Raw genomic sequence first — 26,758 nt, forward strand, 5'->3', positions numbered from 1 at the left:
AGATTCAGAATTTTGCAAAACCTGGGGGAAAAGAGAAAGCTGTAACATCTGACCAGATTGAGGAAAATCTTTAGGAGAAGGAAGAGAAAAAAAGAGGTGGAATATCTACAAAACGATGTTATCTTTTATTTGTCTTAAAATGAAGTTTAATAGTATAGTTTATTTACTGTATAATTAACTGTATAATTACAAAGCACCAAACACTGGAGACTCCTTTTATAAATGCTGCAGAAATATCTTCTTCGATTTGTATTAGTCTTAGATAATGATAAAGGCCTTTACGGACGATTTTATGTGAATGAGTCATTTGAATTGTATCCAGAACTTCCGTCCGACCTGCTGTTATGGAAAATGATTCGACACATCCTGCCTCTACCACGTTACTTCTCAATAATGGCACATCCCGAGCATTTTATTTTTTACTTATAGATCAGCAGAATTTAGATCCTGTGTATTTTTGTTTCAGGAACATTCTGTCATCGGAGAAACTCGACTCGTCGGCCTTCTATTTGCATCCCACCCACAAAGAGGATTAAATTATGAACCCCCCCAGACATGCTTTTAGAAATTAAGATGAGTCTCAGGCTTTTAATGAAGACTCTTTACTTTTCCTGCCAGCGGTCAATAATGGCCGCCATCAGCACAACTGTCTAGGCCATAGACAGGGCTAATCTCGATAATTAGCAATTAACCTCTTTATGCAGCTCTGTGGAGAGCCACTCCAAACTCGCTGCACTCCCTCTGACAGTGGCGATGCAACATGTCTGTCTGTCTCACTTACAAGATTTGAGGCTCAGAAATACAATTAACACGATCAATGTTTTATGATCTCAAATGTACTCTGTGTCTCCTCTGAGCCTGTGGCATCTGCTCGGGGACCGATGTTTTCCTGCTTGCTTCACACACACACACACACACACACACACACACACACACACACACACACACACACACACACACACACACACACACACACACAGTATATACACAGGATTATATAGGATCGATCGATCTATCTATCTATCTATACACACACGCGCACAGAAAAGGGTTTCTGAAAAGGAATACTCGGCTGAAAAATCTTGCTAAAGGCAAAAAAAGTAAGAAAAAGTTTAATATTGGTTCTGTAGGAAAAGGAATAATATGATTAGTAGCAGGAATGTTGGGATTTTCCATTATGTGGAATTACACTGGATTCAAGCATTTCCTTCATTGTTCATTCAGCTTTGGAACAGAATACTGAATGTAAGACTGGATTAGACCCTAAATGGGTTATTCACACACTTCCTCACAATTGGGGCATGTTTTTGAGAGAAAACTGAAGAATCCAAAGTAAAATAACAGACAATGAACAAAAATGTGAAACCAGCTATAGTAACTAACAGAGATTAAACTAGTGACACATTTTTAAATCTAAATCTAGACCACTTTTAAGTGATATGGCAACCACAGAAAGAAATTTTTCTAGATTTCAACATAAGGGGGAAACCTTGAGAGGAACCAGGGTCACAAGGGAAGTAATCATCCTCTGCCTTCTGTATGGTGGAATTTTGATGAATAAGAGTGTAACAGTAGTCGGGTTTGTACAGAGGTAGGATGAACAATATGCTCCAACATGAAAGGGTTCCTCAAGGGTTTGGAATTGGAAGTGGTGGTAAAGGAAACCATCTGTCACAGCATTTGCTCAGATATTCTGACGTAAAAATGATCAGAGGATGAAAACATACAGAATGTTGTGTGAAATGCGGGTAATATTTCAGGAAGGGGAATTGAACAGGTCCATTACAAAGAAGCAGGAGGATTAGTTTCAAGCCTCAGTGTTACATCAAGCAGGTCCAGAGTTTTTTAAACTACATTGGACATTTTATACTAACGGGGAAAAAAAAAAAAAAAAAAAAAAAAAAAAAAAAAAAAAAACCCAGAGTGGAGGGAATTCTAAGAGCAAAAAAAGCACATACCACACTTGACCAGGTGTCCGCACACTTTCGCCTATATTGCGTATGTGCATAGTCATGTTAAACATGTTTAGTCCCCATTTGCTCTTACAATGAGCTCCACTCTTCTGGGAAGATGTTCCACTGGATTTTAGAGAGTGTGCTCGCAGAGACACAAGGGTCTTCATAAAGTCAGATACTGATGTAGGTGAGGAGGCCTGGGGTGCGATCAGAGTTCCAATTCATCCCAGAGATGTTCAACAGGGTTGAAATCAGAGCTTTAGAACAGGAGACCTTAGACTCTAACTCACATAAAGCATATCCCACATGGATACTTTGGGTACAACCGCATGGTCATGCCAGAGCAAGTTTGGGTCTCCTAATTCAAGGGAAGGGAAAATGTAATGCTGCCACACCCATAGACCTTCTGTACACATGTGCTCCTTCAGCTTTGTTGGAACAGTTTGGGGAAGAACCACATATGGCTGAAAAAGTCAGGTGTCTCGATACTTCTGTCTATATGATGTATTTTTGTGTTGAGTCGCAGTAAAGTTTCACAGGTGGTGTTTTTTTTTTTTTTTTTCGGTTTTCTCAATATACAACAGAGCACATATTTAAACAGAGCACAAGTGGGACAGTTTATTGCTCAGTTGCTTCTCGGCCAGCTGTGAGTTTCTGGGTCATTAGATCATGTAGAGGATATGCGACACGTGAAACTATTCATGATCCAAAGCATGTGTAAGGCACGGTGATACAGGCATGCAAGCTACCATGTGTTTTAATGATTTGGAACAGTAAAAATTATTTGGTTTCATTGTGATTAACCTGTTCCGTGTGGTGCCCTGGGGTAAGTATTAAATTATACATTGAATTTTTTCATTCTGTAATGGCTGTTGTTTTGGAGTGTCTCTACGAGAGCACTGTTCGCTGGTGTATTTCGCCTTCACAAGTGCATAAATACGCACAGTTAAATCCAGAAACATTCCTTATCCCGAGAAGCTCCGTGAACCTTTACGACGATCAGAGCATTTTTCTTTTCAAAAATATTTTTCATACAGAAGCAACATGACCAACAGAGGACATTTCTGTTATCTCAGACATCCATCCTAATTCCATTCTACCATTCCTGCAAATTTTGGTCCATCATGATCATTTAAGCTTCATCTCCACCAAGTTCTGTTTCCAGGTCAGGGTCATAGTGGAGTCCGGTCCCATCCAGAGAACTCTGGACACTGTGCACACATATTCAGCTCTAATCTACAAGCATGTTCTTGAAAAGATGGAGTAAACAGGAGAACCAGGATGAATAATTTCACATTACCCAAGCTCAGGGTTGAACCAGGAATCCAGGGAATCAAGTAAGCAATGCTTCCAGTTTTACAATCACATTTTTTCACATCCTGACATTAATGGATATTAATTGACAGCCAAATCTCCTGTTTTGTTAATAAATAAATCACAGCAGCAGAACAGAATTAAACTCCTTCTTTAGACCAGCTTTAATGGATTAATTGGTCTCAAAAATGGGATTTATTTTCAGGAACTGGTAGCTCAGTGGTTGAGATTCTGGGATACTGATAGGAAGGTGGAGGATTCAAGGCCTGGTATCACCAAGCTGCTACTCTTGTGCCCACTCATAGGAGCCAGGCCCTTAACCCTCAGTGCTTAAAGGGTTCTGTAACACTACTGATCCTGCACTCGGAGTCCAGCTTTCTACAAATAAAAGCCAAAAGAGAAAGTCTAGAAACGGAAATAGGCATGTGCAATAAGGAGGCTCTCAAATGGACTGATCCTGGAGTTAAATATGGTTGCTTAAGTTATTTCCATCCTCGTTTTCCTCTACCTTGCATCCCATTTCATCTTTATTCCGTCAGAGAAATGAGCGAATCACAAACAGCAACCAATGCGTTTTAAACCAGGGTTCTCCCAATTGAGCCTCTACTGCCATCTAGTGGAGAAAGCCAATGCGATATTGAGAAAAGGGGGAAACAAAAATATTTCTTAAAATTCTTTATTCATAAACTTGATGCAAGTTTACAAATTGTATGTACAAGGTCAAAATTACACAATGGAAAAACGGAAGAAAAAAAAAAAAGAAAAAAAGAAAACCAATGCATGCTAACAGTGCATAACCCCTCCCCCCCTCCCCCCCATCATAAGCCAATAAAGAACTGCTCAAGTGAAGGTTCGATCACCACACAACCTGCCCTTAATTAAGGTTAAGCGTTCTCTCTGGGCGTTTTTGTATACCTTTCTCCATATATTCTTTATGAGATATCAGGGTTCCGCTCGGTCAATACGGTTAAATAACATGTCGCTGTAACAAAATGCCCTGTTCACACTGTAGTGATTCCCATGTGGACCATGTCTTTCTTCCCCGTGTTGGAGTGCACAGATGTAACTCGGGCAGCAGAAGTGTGTTTTGAGTTCGGGGGGAAATGAATAAACCAGTCGGCCTCTGGCAAAAAAAAAAAATCCAGATGTATCGAGGGTTAATCACTTTCACGTCACCTGCTGCTCTATATATCCCTCCTACTAAAACACATCCCTGGTCTGTGCTCTCATCCTCCACACCAAGATCCTTCACGAGTGTCGAACAGGCTGGGGGAACTTCAGAGTGCTCATCATAAATCCAGGAGCGCGCTGAGAGAGAATCGGATTTAAAAACAGGAAACTAAGCTGGACTTTAATACATTACTGCAGGATGGGATGAAAGATCTTTAGCTATTCCATGAAGTTAACACTCCCTAATATTAAAAATCCCTTGGGGATGTAAAAGAAAACTCCACCTTGAAACACACGTTAATGTTGAAATACTTCACCGGGGATTGTTGTTGGTTTTTATTTTTCTTTGCTCCTAAAAAAAAAAAAAGTTAGTATCTTACCATTTTCCAGCAAAGCTGTCCGGCCTGGAGGTCATGGAGACTGTGCAAACTCCGGCCCCGAATCTGACGATGTGATGCGGCTTAATGATGCTTAATGACAGGATCTGGACTCTGCTTGAGCAGATGCTCTGGTTAAACAGCTGGAAAGAAAAAAAAAAAAAAAAAAAAAAAAAAAGCGCTGCCGCATCGCAAATATTCAACACCATCACGGGTTGGAAATGTTTAAGCGACGCACATCAATAAAGGAAAATACTCAGAATTCTGTCTGGGGGAGAAAAAAAAAAAAATCCTACACAACTTCGAAGATTAATCGCATTAAGTCGTTCGGGTGGATTTTCTTCCGGACAGGTTAATGACTTGAGGTTTCGCTATAAATAAACACTGCACCCTTGCGACTTCAGCGTGCTGCAGAGCTCATTAATATTGCATCCTCTTGCCGACCCGGCCTCCTTAATCCCCCCAAATAACAATAAAATGGGCCTTGTTTTCAACTTCGATAAGCCACTGATCAACAGTAACAATTGGCTATTTAATGCTGCAAATAAAACCAATGCAAAAAATGATAAGGAAGGCAATCTGAACCAGGGATAAGAAGGAAGAGGAAAAAAAAATAAATTGTCCAGGTGGATCACATGGTGATTTCTGGTAAGGAGAAACGTGAGTCTTAAATAATGTCCCCTTAAAACAAACCTTTGCAGGATGTGTAATATAGTACTGATGTAACAGGGTGGCAAGATTTCACCCAAAAGTCCGAAACCCATCACCTGATCAACACTATGAAGCAGCTGACCGTGTGGAGATTAGGAAGCTGAAGATTTGAGGAGAGAAGTCGTAAACCAGGAACAGGAAGGATGGTGATGTTAAAAGGGGAGTTTTAAGGCAATAATGGTCGTGTTACAGATTTTCTCCAAACAGAAATGGAACAGGGCATCATAAATAAGCTTTCCAAAATACATTTTTTTGATTAGTTTTTGAACTTATAATCTTACTGACTGCTTAACACTTCAACCTTGCTATGTGCCCGAGTTGACGAGGGGTTAAAAAAAATAAACAATTAGATTTTACATAACAGCATTGATGTAATAAACACAGCAGGAATCACACTGGTTAAAAGAGGAATGATCACAACTGCAGAGTTGATGACAGCATAAAAGCCACACATCACTTTCATTTTCACATGGGGGAAAAAAAGAAGAAGAAGAAGAAAAAAAAAAAAAAAAAAAAAAAAAAAAAAAAAAAAAAAAAAAAAACCAAAAAACCCCCCAAAAAAAAACAAACAAAAAAAAAAAAACAGCAGTAGTCATGTGTACATAAAACATGTTTAAAGATATTCCTTTTGTCAACATGAGGACATCCATTAAGTAATTAATCCTTATTCTATTTGCGAGATTGATCTTCGGACGCAAGTCTCGTGGGCATGTTTCAAAGCGATCCGGCCCTGTCCGAAATCCAAATCTCTGCGATACGTCTTTTTAGTTTACTTACAGGTGGAAATCATTTCCATGACTTTACAGTGAACTAGTCCATCGTGCCTGGTAAATATTCTCGGTGTGACCAGGGGGAGGAAAAAAAAAAAAAAACTCAAAAAAGAACAAAAAGATGGAGTTGTAATGGCATTTAACCTCCATCTTTAAAAAAAAACAAACAAACAAAAAAAAAAACACAAACAAATGTGGGTTCTTCATTACAAGTGTTGAACACTTAAGTCTCCTCCACCCGACCGAGTCTCTCCAGTTTCCTTTTTCTCCGCAATGTTCACGTGTTCACGTCTTAGAGAAAAGAAGGGAGGTGTCGGGTAAGCGCTGATATCCGAAAGCCTGCTGTTGTGTAGGAACCTTGGCGTTTATGCAGGATGACTCCGGTTGTGGGACGTCCCGTCCACGAAGCAAGTCCATCGTTGTGGAAAAATCTGCAGTGTTCAATCCCGCTCTGTGAACCAAACAGCCGAAGAGAAAGCAGGAAGAACGGAGAACTAGTGGGAGGGAATGAGCAGTGATGTGTAGGGAACTATGGCAGAGGAATCTGGGTGACCAGTCAACTCTCCAAGCTCAACTCAGTTCAGAAGTCTATAATCCAGAAATGGTGAATCTTCAACTAGCAAGACGATGAGAAAGGAAAAGGAGGGAAGGAAGAAAAAAAAAAAAAAAAAAAAGGAAAAAGAAGAACAGCTGTTGACTCCGAAACATTCTGTCCTTGTTTGAACGAAGAGACTGGTTTCGCTTTTCTTATCCGTCTTCTTTTGGTGGTGTGTACCAGCCTGCAAACATCAAAGCCACACACAAAACAGTGAGAAAACTAAACAAACTGGTTCGAAAAAAAACATTCATGACAAAAGAGACACATCAGAACTTATCTAATCAGAACACGACCTCTCTGTAATCCTCAAACAAAACCTGGCATGAGCTCAAAGACCACGGCATGTCCAGGTCCAATCTATACTCTGATCAAAAGCTACGCATGCTGCTTCATACTTAATGTTATTGTTCACTCTCGGATAGAAAAAACAAATACTGAAATACACAACGACTTATCTAATCAGAATCTCTAACTTCTATAGATACCCTGTACTCTACTGGATGCTCCTGTGAGCTTCAAAATATGCGTTTAATACGTCAAGCCGCTTTAAACTCACTGATGAAGATTCTGTTTCTGTTTAAGGTGTCAAAAAAAAGGGAAAAAAAGGGCGACACAAAGTGTGAAACCTTGACGTGAGCCAAGTGCGCATGTTTCGGTGCTTAAACAATTGCGATGCTCTCGGGCTACATTAATCATTTCAAAACATTTTCATCTTAAAAAAACGGCCCGTGTCCGCACTTTCGGTCGTTTCCCAAAAGCTGCTTATCCGCTCGGAAACGTCGGGGAAAAAAAAAGAAACGCTTCCGTCCCATGTGCTGCGCGTGAGCAAAACCTGGCGATGACTAAAAACGCGTCATGCGACTCAGAAACCTTTCCAAAAACTATCCACATTTTCGTTGACTAAAGACGCCTTTTTATTTATTGGTATTTTAACTGCAATTCACACCACCTTACACTCATTGAACGACCATGCTCTTTATCATAGTGAATAAACATCCGATGATGATCTGTTACTCAGAAGGTAGAAGACGCCTCAGTAGCTCTTGATATTTTCACAGAGCACAGTTTGCTTTGTTTTGATTGGTCAGCAAATTGAAAAGTCCTGATCACTAAAAAAAGGCCAGGCTTATGTAACGGTATCATGTCGTATCATGGCATTTTTTTTCTCTTTAAAACAAATATAGACCTGTGTCAAGCATGTATCTGATTGCATTATTTACATCAAAGCATCGTTTACCTTCCTCCTGCCTGGTTTTACTTTACTTTTCTTACATTTGAACCTCGTATTTAATCACATCTACCTCATGTTTATCGCACAATAAATCGGTTATGTTTAATGTTCACTCGCTGTTTACAGTCCATGTACCTCGGTCCGTTAGTAACGCCGTTTCGTTCTTTTACATACGGTGTATCTTTATTTAATATCTTGTTCATGACAAGTTTCTTAACATGGGAAATAACTGCATGTATTGTGTTCCATGATTGATCAACAACTTTTTAAAAAAAGAATGAAAGGCAGACAAATCTTATTACATAACGTAAAAGCCATAGTTACCATTCTTTTCATGGATCTGCACCAGTGATTTATAGGACTGCTGTGCTCTGGCAAGATTGTATTGGTTCTAGGAAAAAAAGGAAAAAAAAAAAAAAAAAAACAGATCAAAAGATCACCACGGAATATTCAGTTCGACAGTGTTTCTCAAATCCCCCCTACTTTGTGGAGGAACATGCCTTTATTGGGAAATCATTCCCAATTATGCAGTGGTGTGGTCCGACATGAACCGGAATTACAGTTAGCACCCTGAAGTTTGATTGCTTTCCAATAACCGTGTGCTCCAAAATAACAGTTTTTTTAAATGATAAAAAAAAAAACAAAGTTATATATTTATTGAATACTGTGGAGTTATTTCCTTCTATTTTGGAATAGCTCTCGACATTAATAATAATCAGCAGAGTTATATTCTTATAATTAGTCTTCAGCCTGGCAAAAAAATTAAATAAAATCCACTTGTTCAGCAAAAACAATCACTGCAGACTCCTTACAAAAAACAAAATGCAATCAACACAAACATCTATTCCCAAAAAAACCCACCACATGAACACATTTTGTTTTTAACTGATGAATACCCCTGCTTTTTGATTCACGTTAGCAGGCTTAAATTACGTACAGCGCACAGTACATAGAGCTTATAAATACACACCATGAGATATAGCTACCTTATTGGCTCCAAATTGCACTCTGGCTTTTCCTTTGACTAAAGTGGCGTTAATCTGCATGATGACAGACTCGATAGAATAGGCACTGCTCCAGCCCTGTAGACGTACAACAAATCAAAATCAGTGCACACATCCAGCCTGCAGATAAAACCGTGACACGATCGCATGACGCGAATGAAGCGCTCGTATCGTAAATCTCGTCGTTAAAAGGTGAATGAACAGGCTTGTGAGGAATGCAGTGTGAACGTAGGGGCGCAACTCGGTTCAGGGAAAAGGAAGTGAATTTGTGTGTGTGTGCACTTGTACGTAACAATGGGAAATGCCACCAGAACTGGTAGGTATAACACACCTGCTTGGTGAGTAGTTCCATGCACAGGGCCCCTCCTCCGAGGACGTAACTAATGCAAATACCAAAACAATTACTCAGTATGGATGAAGAAACTCATGACTGGTTTTAAGAAACAATTACTGAATTTATACTGCATATTTATAGTATCACCACTCAGTAAAATTAATCCCTTAAGTAAATAGGTATCGACTGTGCTTTCGAGGGCTTCTGTGACGCAGGAAAGCCACACCTTGTATGCGGTACACAATATAAAGCAACACCCATGCCAGCACAGGTTCAAAATTATTCTAGTTACTTACCCTCCAGAAAGAACAGGAGAAACGACTCGTACAAACGGCGGATCAAAGGGAAAGTTGTCCTGCGGAACAAAGAGCAACATATTTACTTGTTTTTGTTCCCGTCACTTCTATTCTTATAAAACGGCAAACGCATTTTCTACAGCCACGATTTTACATACAGGTCAGAAAGGATATGTGCAACCAGTAATTGACTGGAAAGTTTAAAAATTCATGGTTCGGTAATCAATAAAGCTGCATGCTGACGAACAGACAAAGAAGTGATTCATTTGTTTGGAGAAGAAAAGAAAAAAAAAAAAGATAAAAAGAACATGCAATAAAAGAAACCTCCTGCAACCCAAAAGTCTTCATTGTGAACATGTGAGGTGGTATCTAAAAGCTTTTTGAGACTATAAAGTACTTTATCTGCATTAGTCTCTAAACTTCTTGATACCACCTCGTATCTGTGGTGGAATGTTCTCCACCTGTTAAACAGGCTGACACTGGAGACTCCTTCCAAAACTTTTATAATAATAATAATCATTCTAATAATTTTGACCAATAAGAATTGAAGTCAATGGAACTCTGGTATAAAAAAAAAAAAAAAATGCATGAAGAAAAAGACTAAATAAACAGCAATTATTCATCGTTTGATATCTTTTTAAAATTGCTTTCATCTTCCTTTGAAATTTTCTTCCTTTCCATTTATGATGACCAGTTCCCACTTCTCAAACATCAGCTTCTAACACTAAGGATAGTGAAGGCAATCACATGCTTTGCCTAAGACACGTGAAGCCGACCGATCGCATCTATATGAATTCTTCTGCATGCATGAGCTAAAAAAAAAAAAAGCCCCTGAGATTAACTGGCACTGCTGTGATTGACAGAAGAGATAGCAAAATATGTCCCGCCCACAGAGAAAACAGACTCTTTGTCTCTCCTGGACTCCTAAACATGGATAACAGTGGCATCATTGAGAAATGCAGTCTCGTGATGACACGGTGAACATTTTTCAGTGCAACATTGTTTTTGTTTTTTTGTATCGGCTGGACAAAGATTGACTTTTTTTTTTGGGAAGTTTGTTCAGACTGTGAATAAAAAACTGGTTTCATGGCGTATAGAGAACGAGCAGGGAAATGAATCAGATGGTGAGTGGGCGGGAATCCTTGCAGTTTCATGTTGTTCTGTTTTTGTTAGTGCTTTCTTCTCTCCACACATTCCGAACCGACAGAGTACTGATGACTCTCGAGGCGTACAGAAGAAAAGGAAGGGGGGAGAAGAACGAGACACTTACTTTGTATGAGAAATTGAGAAGGATGTAGTCCATGCCCTCCTTCTCTTTCAGCACTTGAAGGTCACTGTGTAGAGGGCTGTCTGGATCAACTCTGCTCATATAAGAAACGTGACAATAAGGTGCTTCGTTCTCGCGCCACACATAGCTCACGCGCTCAGCAAGTACAGAAAACATCCTTACGTTCTTAGCTTGACGTGCCACTCGTACAGGCTATCGTTAACGAGCTCCACCGAATAGATACCTGCAAGAAATAAAAAGGTGAGCTGTAGCTCGATACTTATTCCCACACACACACACACACACACACACACACACACACACACACACACACACACACACACACACACACACACACACACACACACACACACACACACACACACACACACACACACGTATAATAAAAGGACTTGCCTGATTTATAACTTTGAGATCGGTAAATCTCACGGAGTTCCTTCATTAAACGATCGGAGGCTTGGACGGAGCCGGACACGGCTCCCTGCAACACAGAACACAGGTAGAGGGAACAGCGGAGTTAGAGACACAGCTCGGTTCACAGAACACAGTGTCACATTTCCAGATGTGTATGAACCAGATAATGGAGCGTGTCTAATAAAATGACTCATAAGGGTCGATCCAAATTCCAGCAAACCTACTGTCCGGTTTTTTTTTTTTTTTTAGTTACTTCTTAGAGAATGGCATAAAATAGTTTAGTTAGTTTTCCCACATTGTCTGTAATAGTAAGTAATAAGAATTATAACCCCTTCAAAAACAAATGGCATAAATTAAAATGCAAATTTCACTCACTTTTCTAGATTAGATTCAACTTGGTCATTGCAAAAAACTACGGTTCAAGCCCAGATACATACACAGATGAAAAATTAACCTGGTAAAGAAACTTCGTTCGTTATTTTTTTTGTTTGTTTGTGACGTGACTGATGCAAAAGGCAGTTCAAAAAGACAGTAGCCTTCTGTAAAGGTTATTATATGGATAACATGCCCGAACTTGTGTAGAGCAATCGGGACAATACCATACCAATACCTGCTTCCATTTTCCCCCACTCATATAGAGCACTACGTTCTAGAGGTCTATTTTCTTTTTTTCTTAGCGCCATGTTAACTTCTATGGTTATGTTCATGGGCTGTTGAGATTTGACAGATTTGTCTGGTCAGAATTTTCTCTAGTTAGTAAAAATGTACTTAATTTAGAGGTCTATTACTAGATAAAGCCGGCATGAATTGAAAGTAACCGTCTTTCCTACGCCACATCAATTTCACTTTCGTGAACTGGCTTGGCCACTTATTTTTTATTTATTAACGTCCAAGCCCGGATAAATGGGGAGGGTTGCGTTAGGAAGGGCATCCAGCGTAAATCAAACATGCGGATGATCCGCTGTAGCGACCCCTGATAGGAGAAGCCAAAAGAAAGAATTAATGTTATTTATAAATTCTTTGTTTAATTTAGTCTAACTTATTTGAAAATAAGAAAAGCATAGCTTACAGGTGTCTCATGCTTCACTCTCGCAACTGTTTACCTCGTACTCGCGAGAGTCTTTGTTTAATCCTTTTTTTCCCTGCACGCTTCATTTTGGTTATTTGATAAATTATGCAATGCAATTGCTTTTTGAATTTATTTATTTTTTTTTAAACATTCCAGGTGATATGAACTTTGATATTAAAATATAGATATTTTTGCACGTGTTCATTTCCGAAATCAGTCACTTCAGTGAAACGACTGATAATGACTGGCATTTGAATTTGGTCCGATTGCAACCTCCCATGGTTCCGTTCATTGGCTACAGCTTGCTCATGTAAGAGTGCGTTATATTTTACGTAAAAAAGGTATGTTGTTTGACTTGCCGGATGACCTCAAAACCTTTATTAATGTCCGTTTTCCCTTTATCAGAATTGTATTTTGTGGATTTGAATTAGCGATGTGGTTATGATTAGTAATTATGCGTGACGGGGAACGAAAAACGTGCTTCCTTTAAAACGGTTTCTTTGCTAATTGTTTCCTGAACAGACTGTCGCAGCTGCTTATCTATTGCATGTGTGCAAAAGTGTATTTCACGTGAAGTCAATTACTACTGCCTGACCTAAACTGCAGGAATGGGTTACACTTATTTTCACACCAGACTCCTAACAAAATGAAAATGAGGCTCTTCTGGGGGGGGGCACCTGGATTTTATTAGCTTTACTTCTGACTACTCATCTCGGTCACCCACGTACTCCGAAAGTGCAGGAGCAGCTTCAGATCGGAGTCTGCATGGTCTAATCAACGCTCATAAACCTGCAAATATTACAAGGATGCTTGTAAACTCCAAAGCATGTTTCTGCACAATAACATGCAGCTTAAATACACACAGCCTGCTCAGTTTTGCAGCCTAAAAGGCAGGACAAAGGGCTTGTGCTCCAGTTTTGCTGCAAATTTGGCAGTGTCTGCAAAAAAACATCTGCATTGTTAAATAAGGAAACAATTCAAAACTGTTACAAAACTAAAAGTGCTCCGGAACTGCCCCGGAACTGCCCAAGCACGGGAATTATTCGGGAAAAGCCATTCTAGATGTGCGGAATGTCTGTTACTGCATTCGATGATCAACATACATTTTGAACTCTGTAAGCTCGGAATCGGCGTCTGTGTTAAAGCTATAACGCATCACAAGCATGCCACAAGTGTTATCCCCTTTGAACCCGCAAAGCATAAGAAAGGTCACCTTACCGAATGAGCACTTACGTTCAAGTGGTCCTGCCTCTGGTTCTTGCGGATCTTCTCGAGGATGGCCAGGTTCTCTTTCTCTATGCCGTCATCCTCTGACTTCTTTCCGTCTACCGGCTCTTCCTCTTTCATCTCATAATGGTCGAGCTCTTCTATGTCCTGGTGACAAGGTACAGAAACAGAAAAGACACACACACAGGCCACTTTTCAGAACAAAAACTCCACAAAGAAAAATTGATTTGTAACAAAAACAACAAAAAAACTAATAAAAACAAAATACCATCTATTAAATGAATCCTGAGTTACATCACAGTGAAAATCGTGTGGGTTGAACTGAGGCCAATGTGAGGTACCTTACTAGTAAATATCTTGAATGTTAAACCGGCTGGAATGGCTCGAGAAGTTTGAAATCATGTTTATAAATGAATTTCATAGACCTCGGCATTTTGATAAATATAGTCGTGGACTAAATCATAAGCGATGATGATTACAATACTTAAAAAGTGCTTTAGTTGTCAAAACAACAAGGGGAGATTGATATTAGCGTAATTTTACCCACGCTGATGAAGCGCCGCCCCTCAGGAGCTACAATGGCCTGCGTATGCAATGAATGACAGGAAGCGTTTCTGAATAAAGAGATGCATTTTGGACAGGAAGGCTGTTGTCCAAACGGGTTTTCTAAGTTACATAATACAATTTGAAAAGGGTTTTTTTTTTTTTTTACTCCTTACTCAATTGTTCTTGTCATATTCATGAATACCCACCCCCTTAATCATAGGTAGCTTATAATGCGTCTGTATTATGGCTGATGGAAAGCGCATCCAAACCCAAACACGGCGTCCAAACTAATATTCGGTTCTTTCATGCTACAGCTTCAGCAATTGCTTTTTTACCTTGTTCTACGTATTTTATTTTACCTGTAACAGTAGGGAATAAAAGATAGACGCCATAAAATACTTTGAGGGGGACTTCAATAAAATAGGGTGAAAAAAAAGAAATTGCACCTCTCCCATGTCTTCTTCCTCTTCCTCCTCCGAAGTTACTTCATCTGTGGTACCATGCTGCAGACACAAAACATAAAAATAAAAAAAATAAAAGATACAAAAAACAACATTTTCAATCCGTTAATGTTTTAGCCAGGCCTGTGTACCTTTCTTTCTTGGTTGACAGGGCCAGCAGGGAGAGGCTGATCCAGCATCTCTACATCAGGATGCTGAGGTAGATTATACAGCCTACACAGGTCACAGATCAGCCTCTTCAGCTGCTGCAGGAGCTGACAGACACAAAAAAAAAAGAAAAGACAGGCACACACGAAGAGAGGGAGAGAGAGAGGGGGGGGGGGAGAGAGGAAGGGAGAGAGAGAGAGAGAGAGAGAGAGAGAGAGAGAGAGAGAGAGAGAGAGAGAATTAAAACCTCAAGTCTTAACACAGCTAAATTATACTCATGTTCTGAGCTTATGGACAAATTATTCTTAGCAGCTTAATGGAGCTGGTGTAAAAAAAAATAAATCTGTATTTATATGAGGTCCTTCATTTTAATACTTCAGAAATTCCCAGGATTTTTACATTCACAGCATTTGGGAGACATCCTTATCCAGAGAGACTAACAAATCTTATTCATACAACTGAGGTCGTTTAGTGATGCTGGGATTTAAACTCACAATCTTCTGATCACCACTAAAATTTTTCTTTGGTGATCCGTTTCCAAAAACTCCTACATGTGTGTGAATAAAAACACGTCTAGTTAAAAGTACAGATGATCTCAGTTGCGATAGGTCAAGGTTTTTTCGATCTTATGAAGCCCTCCACTAACCCGTGCTCACCCGGCGCGTCGTGGGTGCGCAAGACCATGCCTCAACTTTATATTTTCATGTTAAGATGCGGCCTCCAGTGTAGGGCAGGAACTACCTGTATTGCAGTCCATTACTATTTTTTTTATAGTTGTTTGTTTCGCAGTGGTCACGTTTTGTGTTGTTCTCCATTTAGCAGGAAAGCGTGTGCGAGTCAGGAGTGTCCAATACACCATGCATATGATCTGGTCATGTCTGGATTGGAAAAGCATTCGAAGGTAGCGCCACTCGCCTAATCGTCTAGATTTGCTTATTTCACACGCCATTTCGTACAGCGTGTCTTCGTAATTCACACTGAGCGTTATGAGCGGAGCCTCTGGAAACTCGATACGCAAGAACTTACTAGCTTACTCCACACTCAAGAACGCAAATTTGTGGTTAGTCCCAGCGACAGGTTGTTGTTGCGGTTCTTGGTGATGTTTGCAAATTAACCAGAAAATCACAGACTATTAGCAAATACCCAGTTTTATATCCTGTGTCCCAAGAATGAGTAACTGCTGTTTTGTACATTTAGTCACAACTGGCCTCATTTAAAAATAAATATATATAGACGCAAAACTGTGTAAATGTTCCTCTAAATACTCGCGGCACATTTACAAAAGATTTCGCCAATGCTGATTTTCCAGCCGGTAAATTCCCCCAAACGAGTTCGCGGTAGAGCGGATTTATGTTTAATACCCCACGAAAAAAAAAGGGGGAAAGACTCAAAAAGATGTGAAAATAGCAGCTTCTGAAAGGGTTGTGGATGAAACCTTCTAATAACGCAACTCAAACACTGAAGTGCATCAGCTACAGGAGACACACGCTTACTTTTTTTTAATTATTAATTAAAAGGGGGCGCCATTACTTTTGTCTAGTTCGTTAAAGCTTTATAAAAACTCTGACCTTTTAGTCGGACACTAAGATTTCCAGAAATACTGATGAAATCTAGACTGATTAGCTGCCTGGCTGAGTTGCCAACATCACACACTCCTGCATGGAAGGATCTAGAACATTGAATCATGTTTTATGTAAACCCGTTCGTTCAATGATCTAAGATTACATTCATTTGCATGCAGTTCATTAAAGGTCAGCAGATTTAACCCCAGGTATAACAGCAAACCTACACAGGTCTTAATAGCAGTCTAACAACTCCGTGAACCACACATTGCTATATTAAGCAGCAGGGTCTCGGGGTGTCCAAATATGTTTCTGGAGTGCTATTAAAATCTGAGCGTGGGCTAAAAGGAAATCAATATTTGCACAGATATTTTTGCCCGTCACACTACCGCCAGCTTCGCACAGCACGAGCGTGGGGAGAAAACAAACAAGCAAATTAACAAACAAAAAAAGGCTTCATTATCCTGCCATTAGGCAAACGTTCGAAAGTTTGAGTCTCCGCAAGTCTCTAGTAAAAATAATATTTAACAATATTTGCTCTGGGGACATCGTCCAACACCCGATCCTGCATGTCCTTACTACTGATAAAACAACTCTTACCAGAGTATTGCCTTTTCTTACATCCTCCAGGCGTTCCAATATTTGGGTCAGACTTGGGTCATCGGAGTCCACAAACCATAACGGAGGCGTTGAAGGATAGGATTCCTGCGACACGGACAAGAGACGGTTATTAATAAACACGTTATCATGGAAGACTCGTCATATTTGGAAAACATGAAAGCCAGCAAAAAGAAATGATCCCTAAGTTTTTCTCAACCTCAAGTTCTATATAATGATGTTATGGAAACGGTGTCTAGACTAAAGATCAATTCATTCACTTCAAATCAATCTTCATGGACGCTTCCTTGAAGGTTAAGGAGGCCCAAACTTCTTCCTATAAAGGGTTGTGTGTTATATTATATACCTGTGACAAACATCGAATCAAACTAAGCTCTAGTAATCAATCCATTCATGTTCAAAATAAAATCTCGCACCATACCCAGAACCCGAATCCAGTACGATTCGCTCGACTGTGTGAATAAACTGAAACATGAGCGAGGCTTCACGGTTTCTCTGACAGGCAACTGTTAAGCTGTGAGCCACTGTTAAACCGAGCAGATGTATACGTGTTTGATTTATTTATTTATTTTCGCACTGATTATCTCAAAAAGGTTGGGTTTTTTTCTTGAAGATGAGCGCAGATTAGAGTCGGATCTTCCACGTTTGTAACAGAGAAAAAAAATATGCCAAGAGTGTCTGTGTGTGATTTTAAGGTGTTCTACGCTAGCGCCTCTTTTAACAATTCGCTGTAAATTCGGCGGAGTAACGCAATGAAATAACTGATACGGTGATAACCGGTGCTTTATTCAATTGCCATTATTTAAAACAAATCGAAATATAATCACTAAACCTGTGTGACGAGTCAGTCAGTAGTGTGTGGCAGGAATAAAACCACTGGGGTGTGTTGGTGAAAGACAATAACCATCAGAGGTTACAGTTACCACCCAGTTATACTGCAATTCCTGTTATCACTTATGCAATAGCAGTTATGTGCAGGATGGCTGTAATGATACATCATGATACGATGCATCGTGATTATAAGCATGAACTCGCACTGAACACCAAAAGGTTCAAATCTGCCATTCCTACAGAGCTCGCTGATGATGCGATCACATGATTTGAAGGATCCCTGTCTATTAAAATGGAAACCATCAGCAATAGTGTTGAAAATAACCGTGATAAATGATTAAAAAGATCTGCAGTAGAGTTTCAACACCAACATTCCTGTACCTCTACAGTGCACGAGAAAGAGAGGCCGAGGGTATAGGATATAATAATGCAGAATAAGTGCAAGCTTATCAATGCATAGAGAAAAATAAATGCAACTGAGAGCTGAAAACTGGCACGAAAAAAATTAGCTTTTATTATTGACTAAAAGTTTGTAAAATGTAAATTAGATAAAGTTTTATATTTTGATATTTTGTGTGGCTCGATACCAAATGGGGTACCACGACCACGTGCCTGGGGATCCCTGCACTAGACTGTTGATCTACTGTGCACTTGTACTATGTGTTCATTTTTCTCAACGTTCATGTCCACCTCTGACTGTGGTGAAGCACTGACACTGGAGACTCCTTCCAAAAACTTGGAATCATCCATTCCAGATAAAAGGTTAAATTCTTTATTTTAACCAGTTTGTTGATCCGCCATACAAACAAACCCTTTCTTACTACAGACACAATAAAGTATACGGAAGTGAGTAGCTCAGCTGTTAGTGATCGGAAAGTCAGGGGTTTGGACCCCAAGCTGCCATTGTTGGGCCCTTGAGAAAGGCCCTTAACTCCCCCTCTGTGCTCCATGGGTGATGTATCGTGGCTGACCACAGCTTCTTAACATCACTGGGATATGTTAAAAAGGAATTTAGCGTATGTTATGTACGAAGAATGATTTTCAGTGCTTTGTAATTTACAATCACAAAAATATATAATTAATATATAATACTACGGAAGATAAAGAAAGAGCGCTTTAATACAGCCTTTTGATTCGCCGTGGAACCGGAACTACTTTCGGGTAGAGAAAAATACTCAATGCTTTTCGACCAATCAGAATCGAGAACAGCGTTGTGGGTTTAATGTCGAAATATACACCATTATATTTGTGTCATTCCGCCTGGATTGGGCCCTAACTAACCTAGATATCTATTACTAATAAAAACAAAATGATGATTATTATTATTATCAATAACAGAACTAGCAACTGGGGGCAAACTGCTAAAAAATTCCCGACGTTTGTACGCAAATACGCCGTCCATGTTCGCCAACACTAACAGGATTTCCACTACATTATGTGTCGTCGATTTTAAACGATGCGGAAAGCTAATTTTTTTATGTCGTTCCTGAAAAAAATAATAAATTATGCACTTCATATTTAATCTCGATTAAAACCCTGTATTTTATCTCTCAGGTTTTTTTGCTTCGAGAATATTAGCTAATGTTAGCTTCTATGCTCTAAACTGAAAGGAAAGGCCGCGATCCAAACGCCTTCCTGTTTCCACACAAGTGCCCTACATAGGCAGCACCAAGCCCTTATTTCCAGGCTTGAAGTGTGCATAAGTAGGGACTCAAAAGCGAATCTGGACGCGACCCAACTTTTCTTGTTTTTCTCTGCGCCAGTGTTGGGATTTTTCTTTACCGTGATGTTGCAGTGGATGATGAGCAGCTTCTCTCCGGTCACGTTGAACTGGCAGCTCAGCTCATCGGGCTTCCAGTCGATGATCCTGAAGCGCTCGTGGTTCGTGTCGAAAATGGACTCGAGAAACTTCAGCTCGGCCTTCAGTCCCGAAACCGACATCTTGCGCTCATCTCCGGATTAAAAAATAAAAGAAAAAAGCGCACAGGACGGGAGGCGATGTAGTGACAAAAACCCCGAGTTCGAAGCGAATCCGCGGGGAAGCAGATCAACAAATATACCCAGAGAACAAACCCTTTAGCTCAGAAGCTAATCACGAGAGCTAACTTAGCTAGCAGGCTAATAACAACGCCTTCCTTCACTTGGTGCGGTCGGGGTGGTGTTTTTTCTTCCCCCAGTCTGTGTTTCTGTCGCAACAAATTTTCTGTTAAACACCATCCATAACATGTCATCTAAACAATACGGCCTGTCTGACGGTGTGTAAAGCCCGAGCCGGGAGCGCCGTAGAGCGCAAGGGCTTAGTGCGGATCCGCCGCTCGGAGTCGTGGCGCTAAACGGAAGCGGACTCTCTCTGGGGTTTAAAGATGACCGTTCGTCTCGGGAACGCGCATTCCCAGCATACTGTGCGCGCCCCAATACCGAGGCAAAAGGCAGCGTTCGCGTCGCGAATCGCGTTCCCGGTGATACCGAGTGAACTAGGTAGCGCGCTGAAGCCATTATTTTTAGACCCTAAGTAGTGCTCTTGTGTAGGGTGGAAGAAGCAATTATGGACTCAACCGCGCCCTGTTCCGAGCGAGTTCTTCTGGTTTATTCTTCAGCCGGAATTGCGACTCATGGAATTTCTTGATGACTTTGAGAATGTCATTTTTGTGGGGGAATTAACTAAATATAATAAATTATTATTCAATTTACAAAATGTATATTATGAAAGTAATTTAAGATTTGAATTATAAAATAAAAAAATACAAAGTTTTTATTAATTAATTTATTGATTCATGATTAAAATTATATGTGAATCATATGCATGAAAAATTATATATATTGATATATATAATTTATTTTTCATTATATATATATATATATATATATATATATATATATATATATATTTTTTTTTTTACACTTTTTTTATTAATTTATTTATTGATTTATTATTAAAATTATGTGATTTATATATGATCCAATCCATAAAATGCTCCAAAGCTACACACTCTGTTTATTAAAAATGTAAAATATATCAGTTAAAGCCCTTGAGTCCCCAATGGGCCACATTTATTTGCACTATTTTCTTTTAATTTAAACCAGTGATTACATTTAAATCCCCTCTGCTGTGCTACACCGTGTTCCAAACAATTAAACCAAAACTAATACCTGCATTATATTTAAGATAGATAGATAGATAGATAGATAGATAGATAGATAGATAGATAGATAGATAGATAGATAGATAGATAGATAGATAGATAGATAGATAGATATTGAGTTTTTTTGTCTTGACTGACCCACACGTATTAAATTAATGATGAACTGCCTTTTCTCTTTACTGAGTGGTTTTTGTACTGTATTTGTACAGTGTTTGTAGTAACACTAATAGGACTCTGTAATCACCCTTTTCTCTGCGCAAAACGGTCTAAAACACATTAAGGCAACAAATGTCACAAATAAACTCTTTACAAGACACACATGTGAACCAAAAACCTTTCCAGCTGACTACTCATGAATCTGATGAGAGAATGCCATGAGTTTGCCAAAATGGCATAAAGGCTACATCAAGTTACTTTAGACAATCCAAGTTATAAAACATTTATTATATACATGTTCTTGTATGGTTTGGATGTCCTCAGTGGTACTGTACAATGTCAGAAATAAAGAAAAAAAAATCATGTGTCCAAACATATATACATGTTCACTCTTGTGCATGCTTCTAAAAGCAACAAAAGCCCCTAAAAGACATTGTGGTGATCAAAACAAGCTATATTTACCCCAGATATACCCCTGGGGATTTGTGATTCACCACAAGGGAGGCTGTGGGTTTTTTTTTTGTTATTTTGTCCCAGTACAAAAACCAGCCATTATCAATGATACTCCATTTATTTTTTGAATTGTAACATTTGCTACTTATTTGGCTGGTTTGTTGAAGTGAATGTGGTTTAAACCAAACATCAATAACTTTGGCCTATAAATAATATTTCATAGTGTTCATATTCTATGCCTTATCAGTATGTAAATACCCTTATATTAAGTTCACAAAATTATGAACTACAGATCTTTTTAAAATGTGTAAATAGCTCATCTGACATTAATGAATGGACGAATACTCTTTAATCAATGTTTTATAAAGCAGAGAGAGTGAATTTTTAAGGTTTAACTTTTTTTTTTGCTAAACATCTACAATGTGATATCGTGTTTTACCCAAGACATAAAAAAAATAAAAGTACAATCAGCAAAAAAAAATACATTCTAGAACCATTGGGATTTATTATAGAACTGTGTACAACCATTACAACATGAAGCACTGTCCTGTGGTGTAACGTCTGAAAGTGGAAAGTTCAACATCTTCACTGAGAAGATCTGTGAAATTGAGTTTACTTTTAAATAAACACATTTCCATCTGAAAAGTTTGAGAATTTCCAGTGAAGGGACCTTTTACTCTTTCATCTTTGGTAAACCACTTTATCCCTGTCGGGGTCACGGTAAATTCAGTGTGCTGGAAGCACTGGGAATGATGTGGGAATACACCCTGGGATTGTCAGTCCGTCACTGAGATAAAAATCTCACCCCGATCATGGGAGCATTTTTAAACAAAAATGACTAGAGGTAGAACCGTAACTGAGAGTGAAATGCGCTAGCACATGGCCTCAGTGCTTGGGGGTTTCGGAAAGCTGGAAGGCCACAGGAGCAGGTCAAAGGGAGATGAGTGAGGCCGAAATGGGAGCAGACAGGCGCGAGGAGACTCGCTGAAGCATGGCAAAGCTAAAATGTAAACAGTCTCAGCCCTCCCCGAGGAGTTAACCCTTTTCCCGACATGCATGTGTGAGCGTCTCACAATCCAGGCCCGTCAACCCGCATTTTGCCATGACGGTAGTTTAGAGACGCAACAGAGAGTCAGCTACATTTCACACAACGTCGGGATGTGAAAATGAGTTGGCAGGTCACACACTGATCTGAGACATGACTCTGTTTTATTAGGATAATAACAAAGTTATTATTATTAATTAATGAGGAGATTAAAAAAAAAGTATTTTACTCATATGAATGAGTTCATATTAATCAGGAGCATCTTAATGAGATCAAATCATTTGAATATTAATCGATTCTGAAGACACAAATATCTGTGAATCAGGTTAACTGTTACACCACGAGAGTTACTATGAAAGCCACAAGATGGCATAAGAGACCACTGAGAGGACACTCTGGTTTATTTAGCATTTTTTTTCACTCCATTGACCTCATATCTCACATTTCATATTATGTCATATATATACAGTATGTGTATGTGCATGTGTATGTGTATGTGTATGTATATATATTTACACACACACACACACACACACACACACACACACACACACACACACACCAAATGGGAAAATACACCATTATAACTTATGATTCGGATGTAAATCTAGTGTGTAATATAATAATCATACAAGTGGCCGAAATTGTATTAATGAATTTAAAGCATAAACAAAAATAAACGTATGTTCCACTTTTTGATGAACGCATATACACCAGATCAATTCCTCATTGCTCATTATTATCTTATTATCTTGTTAAATGGCAGTTTGGACATAAAATCGTGCAGATACTTAGCGCAAGAGCTTCACCTTATGTTCACATCAAACATCAGAACAGGGGGAACATGCAATCTCAGTGACCTTGTGGCACGATAAGCTGGTTTAAGTATTTCTGAAACTGCTGATCTCCTGGGAATGTTTGCACAAAATCATGTGGGAAAAGAAAAAAAAAACAACATCCAGTGATCTGCGGGTGGAAACGGTTGATGAGAGAGGTCAGAGGAAAATGACCAGACTGGTTAGAGATGACAGGAAGGCATTGTTACCTTAACCACTCTGTACAACTGTGCTGAGCATCTCAGAACATCTCAAACCCTGAGATAGACGGGAGAAAACAGCGGAGGAACGTGAAGATCTCCTGATCTTTTCCCAGTCTTCTAGTTTCAGAAAACATGTATACACTATATAGATTTCTCTGTGATGACTAGAATATTACTATTATGATTTCTAACATTAAAACTCATATTTTAAAGAGGGAAATCCTACATTTATCATCCCTATATGATAAAATAACATTGCCTTTATGTTTAACGCATCAGTAATGTCTATAAAGCTGAATGTAGACAATCAGACTGATAAGAAACTGGAAACAGAAGGTTTTATATTTCATTTTGAATTAATGAATATCCATGAAATATGAAAAATTGAAAGGAGTGAGGTTTAATCATGGATGATCAGGGACAAAATGTTTCCTCAAGAACAGACAGATCTTGTTTATTTGATTTACTGCTACCAAACAGTGTGATTTTTCACTTTAAATGCAGGAAACTAAAAAAAACATGCGTTCACAGACTGACAAAATTCACTGATGTATCTGTCAAAGCAGGACCTCATGCAAATGTTCCTTTTTGCACAAACACTATACAACCAGCAGTTGAGCACCTACTTACAGACAAATCACATTTCCAGTCATGATTACTTAGTTCAGAATGCCGCAGCAAGAGTTCTTACTAGGTCAAGAAAATACGATCATAAAACCCCAATCTTATCGTCCCTACATTGGCTTCCTATTAAGTTTCGAATAGACTACAAACTACTGCTACTCACTTATAAAGCACTAAATGGTTTGGCTCCCATGTATCTATCCAGTCTTTTAACACGCTACAATCCGTCACGCTCCCTGAGATCTCAAAACTCTGGGCTTCTAGTAGTTCCTAGAATAGCAAAGTCCACTAAAGGCGGTAGAGCATTTTCACATTTAGCTCCGAAACTCTGGAATAGTCTTCCTGACAGTGTTCGGGGTTCAGATACACTCTCCCAGTTTAAGTGTAGATTAAAAACATATCTTTTTAGCAAAGCCTACACATAACACACATCACACACATCACAACCTTGTGCTCCAGAACATCTGATCACATGCACATTATCAACTTGTGCTGTTAATATCATGAACAGCAGCTACGCTAATTCCTCTCCACTGCTTCTCTTTCTCTCCCCATCCCGAGGCTTCCTGAGGTTTGGCCAGCTCCAGTCACGTCCCACCTCGTGAAGATTATGGACCTATGGATGATCATGGAGAAGTAGATGCCGAGTGTTTAAAGGCCCTGGCATGGAGAAGCTGATGCTGGATCTATGATGATCACAAATTGTTCTGTATTGTTGAAAGATTTATGATCAAACTCTTGATGTCACCCATATGAGGATGGGTTCCCCTTTGAGTCTGGTTCCTCTCAAGGTTTCTTCCTCATATCATCTAAGGGAGTTTTTCCTTGCCACTGTTGCCACGGCTGCTCATCAGGGACAAACGCACACCATTCACCTTCACTGTTGTTTTCTGTAAAGCTGCTTTGAGACAATGTCTGTTGTGAAAAGCGCTATACAAATAAACTTGACTTGACTTGACTTACTGTATGTTTTTTATACCTTGAATTTGCGCTTTGAATTCAATAAATCGCATCTCATCATGTGAGCAATCAGGGATACGTCAAAATGACATGAAAATCTATCAATCATGTGAAAGAAATCAGGAACAACTCAATTGTGATTACATAAATGATAAATGTAAATCAAGGATGAGCATTTAACTGTAAAAATTAACGCATAATGCAACAAAATCAATTAAATAAAATACAAATAAACGCATGCAAAAATCTAAAATAAATGCATTATACAATAAATAATAAAAAATAAAAAAATCAAATGAATGATGGAAATGAATGTAGGTTCCCTGGTGGTCTAGTAGTTAGGATGTGGCGGTCTCACCGCTGCGGCCCGGGTTCGATCCCCGGAAAGGGGACCGACCCCAGCCATTAAGGTTGCACAAGCCTTAGTCCCAAACCCAGATAAATGGGGAGGGTTGCGTTAGGAAGGGCATCCAGCGTAAAAACATGTGCCAAATCAAACATGCGGATGATCCGCTGTGGCGCCCCCTAATGGAAGAAGCCGAAAGAAAGTTTAATGATAGAAATGAATGGATGCCGTAAAAATTATAAAAATCACGAAACAATAAATGAATTTTTAAATCATTAAGAAAATGTACCAAAATCATGTCATTTAAACAAAAGAATACAATGAAAATGAGTAAATGCGAAAATGAATGCATTTAAAACAAAAAGAAAATGTAAATATTATTTATTATGAATAATAAAGACATTTATCTCATTTAATATATAAATATATACATTCATAATGTAAAAAAAATGTGAAAAAAAAGACTACATGCATAAAATAAGTGCAAATGGTTGAAAAGATGTAGACATGCATGTGTGAAAAAAAATAATTGCACATGAATCATGTGTATTCACCATGAGAGGTTTGCGTGACTTTCTTTTTAGGGCCTGTTTACATTTGTGATTTTAATTCCAAACATTGTGTCCCCTGTCTAATGCACTTTACAGCTTTTAGTGTCTCAAATCAAACATTAAATTACAGAGGCCAAAATATAGTGCACTTGGCTCTAAGGGCAGTGAAACCGGCCACATGGTGATCAGGGGGGAAAAGTGTGAAGGTGACGGGGACCCATGAATAATTGACACTAAAACCAAGCAGAGCCTTCTGTCACACTTTGCATTACGGAAAGCTTCCTCCGGTTTGGTTTGTCTGATTAAAAAGGCAATTCCCTAAAATGATTATTCTATATTATACATTAAATTAATGAGCGAGCATGTCCTGTGGTGAAAGGCTTCCGTAATGTCCTGATTAACACTACAGGGGGCTGCATGGTTCTCCTTGATCAATTCTGAAGGGACGAATTTAAAGAGAAACAAAACAAATGGTCAAGCAATCAGAAAATTTCACTTCACTGCTAGGTGGATTTTAT

General features: G+C 39.1%; 1 protein-coding gene across 2 annotated transcripts; it reads right to left on the bottom strand.

The window, feature by feature from the left end:
- Window positions 1–4,793: 4,793 nt before the first annotated feature.
- On the bottom strand, window positions 4,794–20,572 carry ube2q1 (ubiquitin-conjugating enzyme E2Q family member 1). 2 transcript variants are annotated; one of them, XM_083553100.1, is made up of 13 exons: window positions 19,706–20,572; window positions 17,075–17,179; window positions 14,897–15,019; window positions 14,751–14,807; window positions 13,765–13,905; window positions 11,445–11,529; window positions 11,211–11,271; window positions 11,031–11,121; window positions 9,761–9,819; window positions 9,462–9,510; window positions 9,113–9,208; window positions 8,451–8,517; window positions 4,794–7,076 (listed from the first exon to the last, which is right to left on the bottom strand). In XM_083553100.1, the coding sequence occupies exons 1-13, from the start codon at window positions 19,862–19,864 to the stop codon at window positions 7,045–7,047; spliced, it is 1,125 nt and encodes a 374-aa protein (XP_083409226.1). In that variant the 5' UTR covers window positions 19,865–20,572; the 3' UTR covers window positions 4,794–7,044. The 2 variants fall into 2 exon arrangements, with proteins under 2 accessions (XP_083409226.1, XP_083409225.1); XM_083553099.1 differs by having other exon boundaries at window positions 13,750–13,905.
- Between the last annotated feature and the right edge of the window lie 6,186 nt (window positions 20,573–26,758).

This window comes from Silurus aristotelis (assembly GCF_946808225.1).
Source record: "Silurus aristotelis genome assembly, chromosome: 10".
Classification (NCBI taxonomy): Eukaryota; Metazoa; Chordata; class Actinopteri; order Siluriformes; family Siluridae; genus Silurus; species Silurus aristotelis.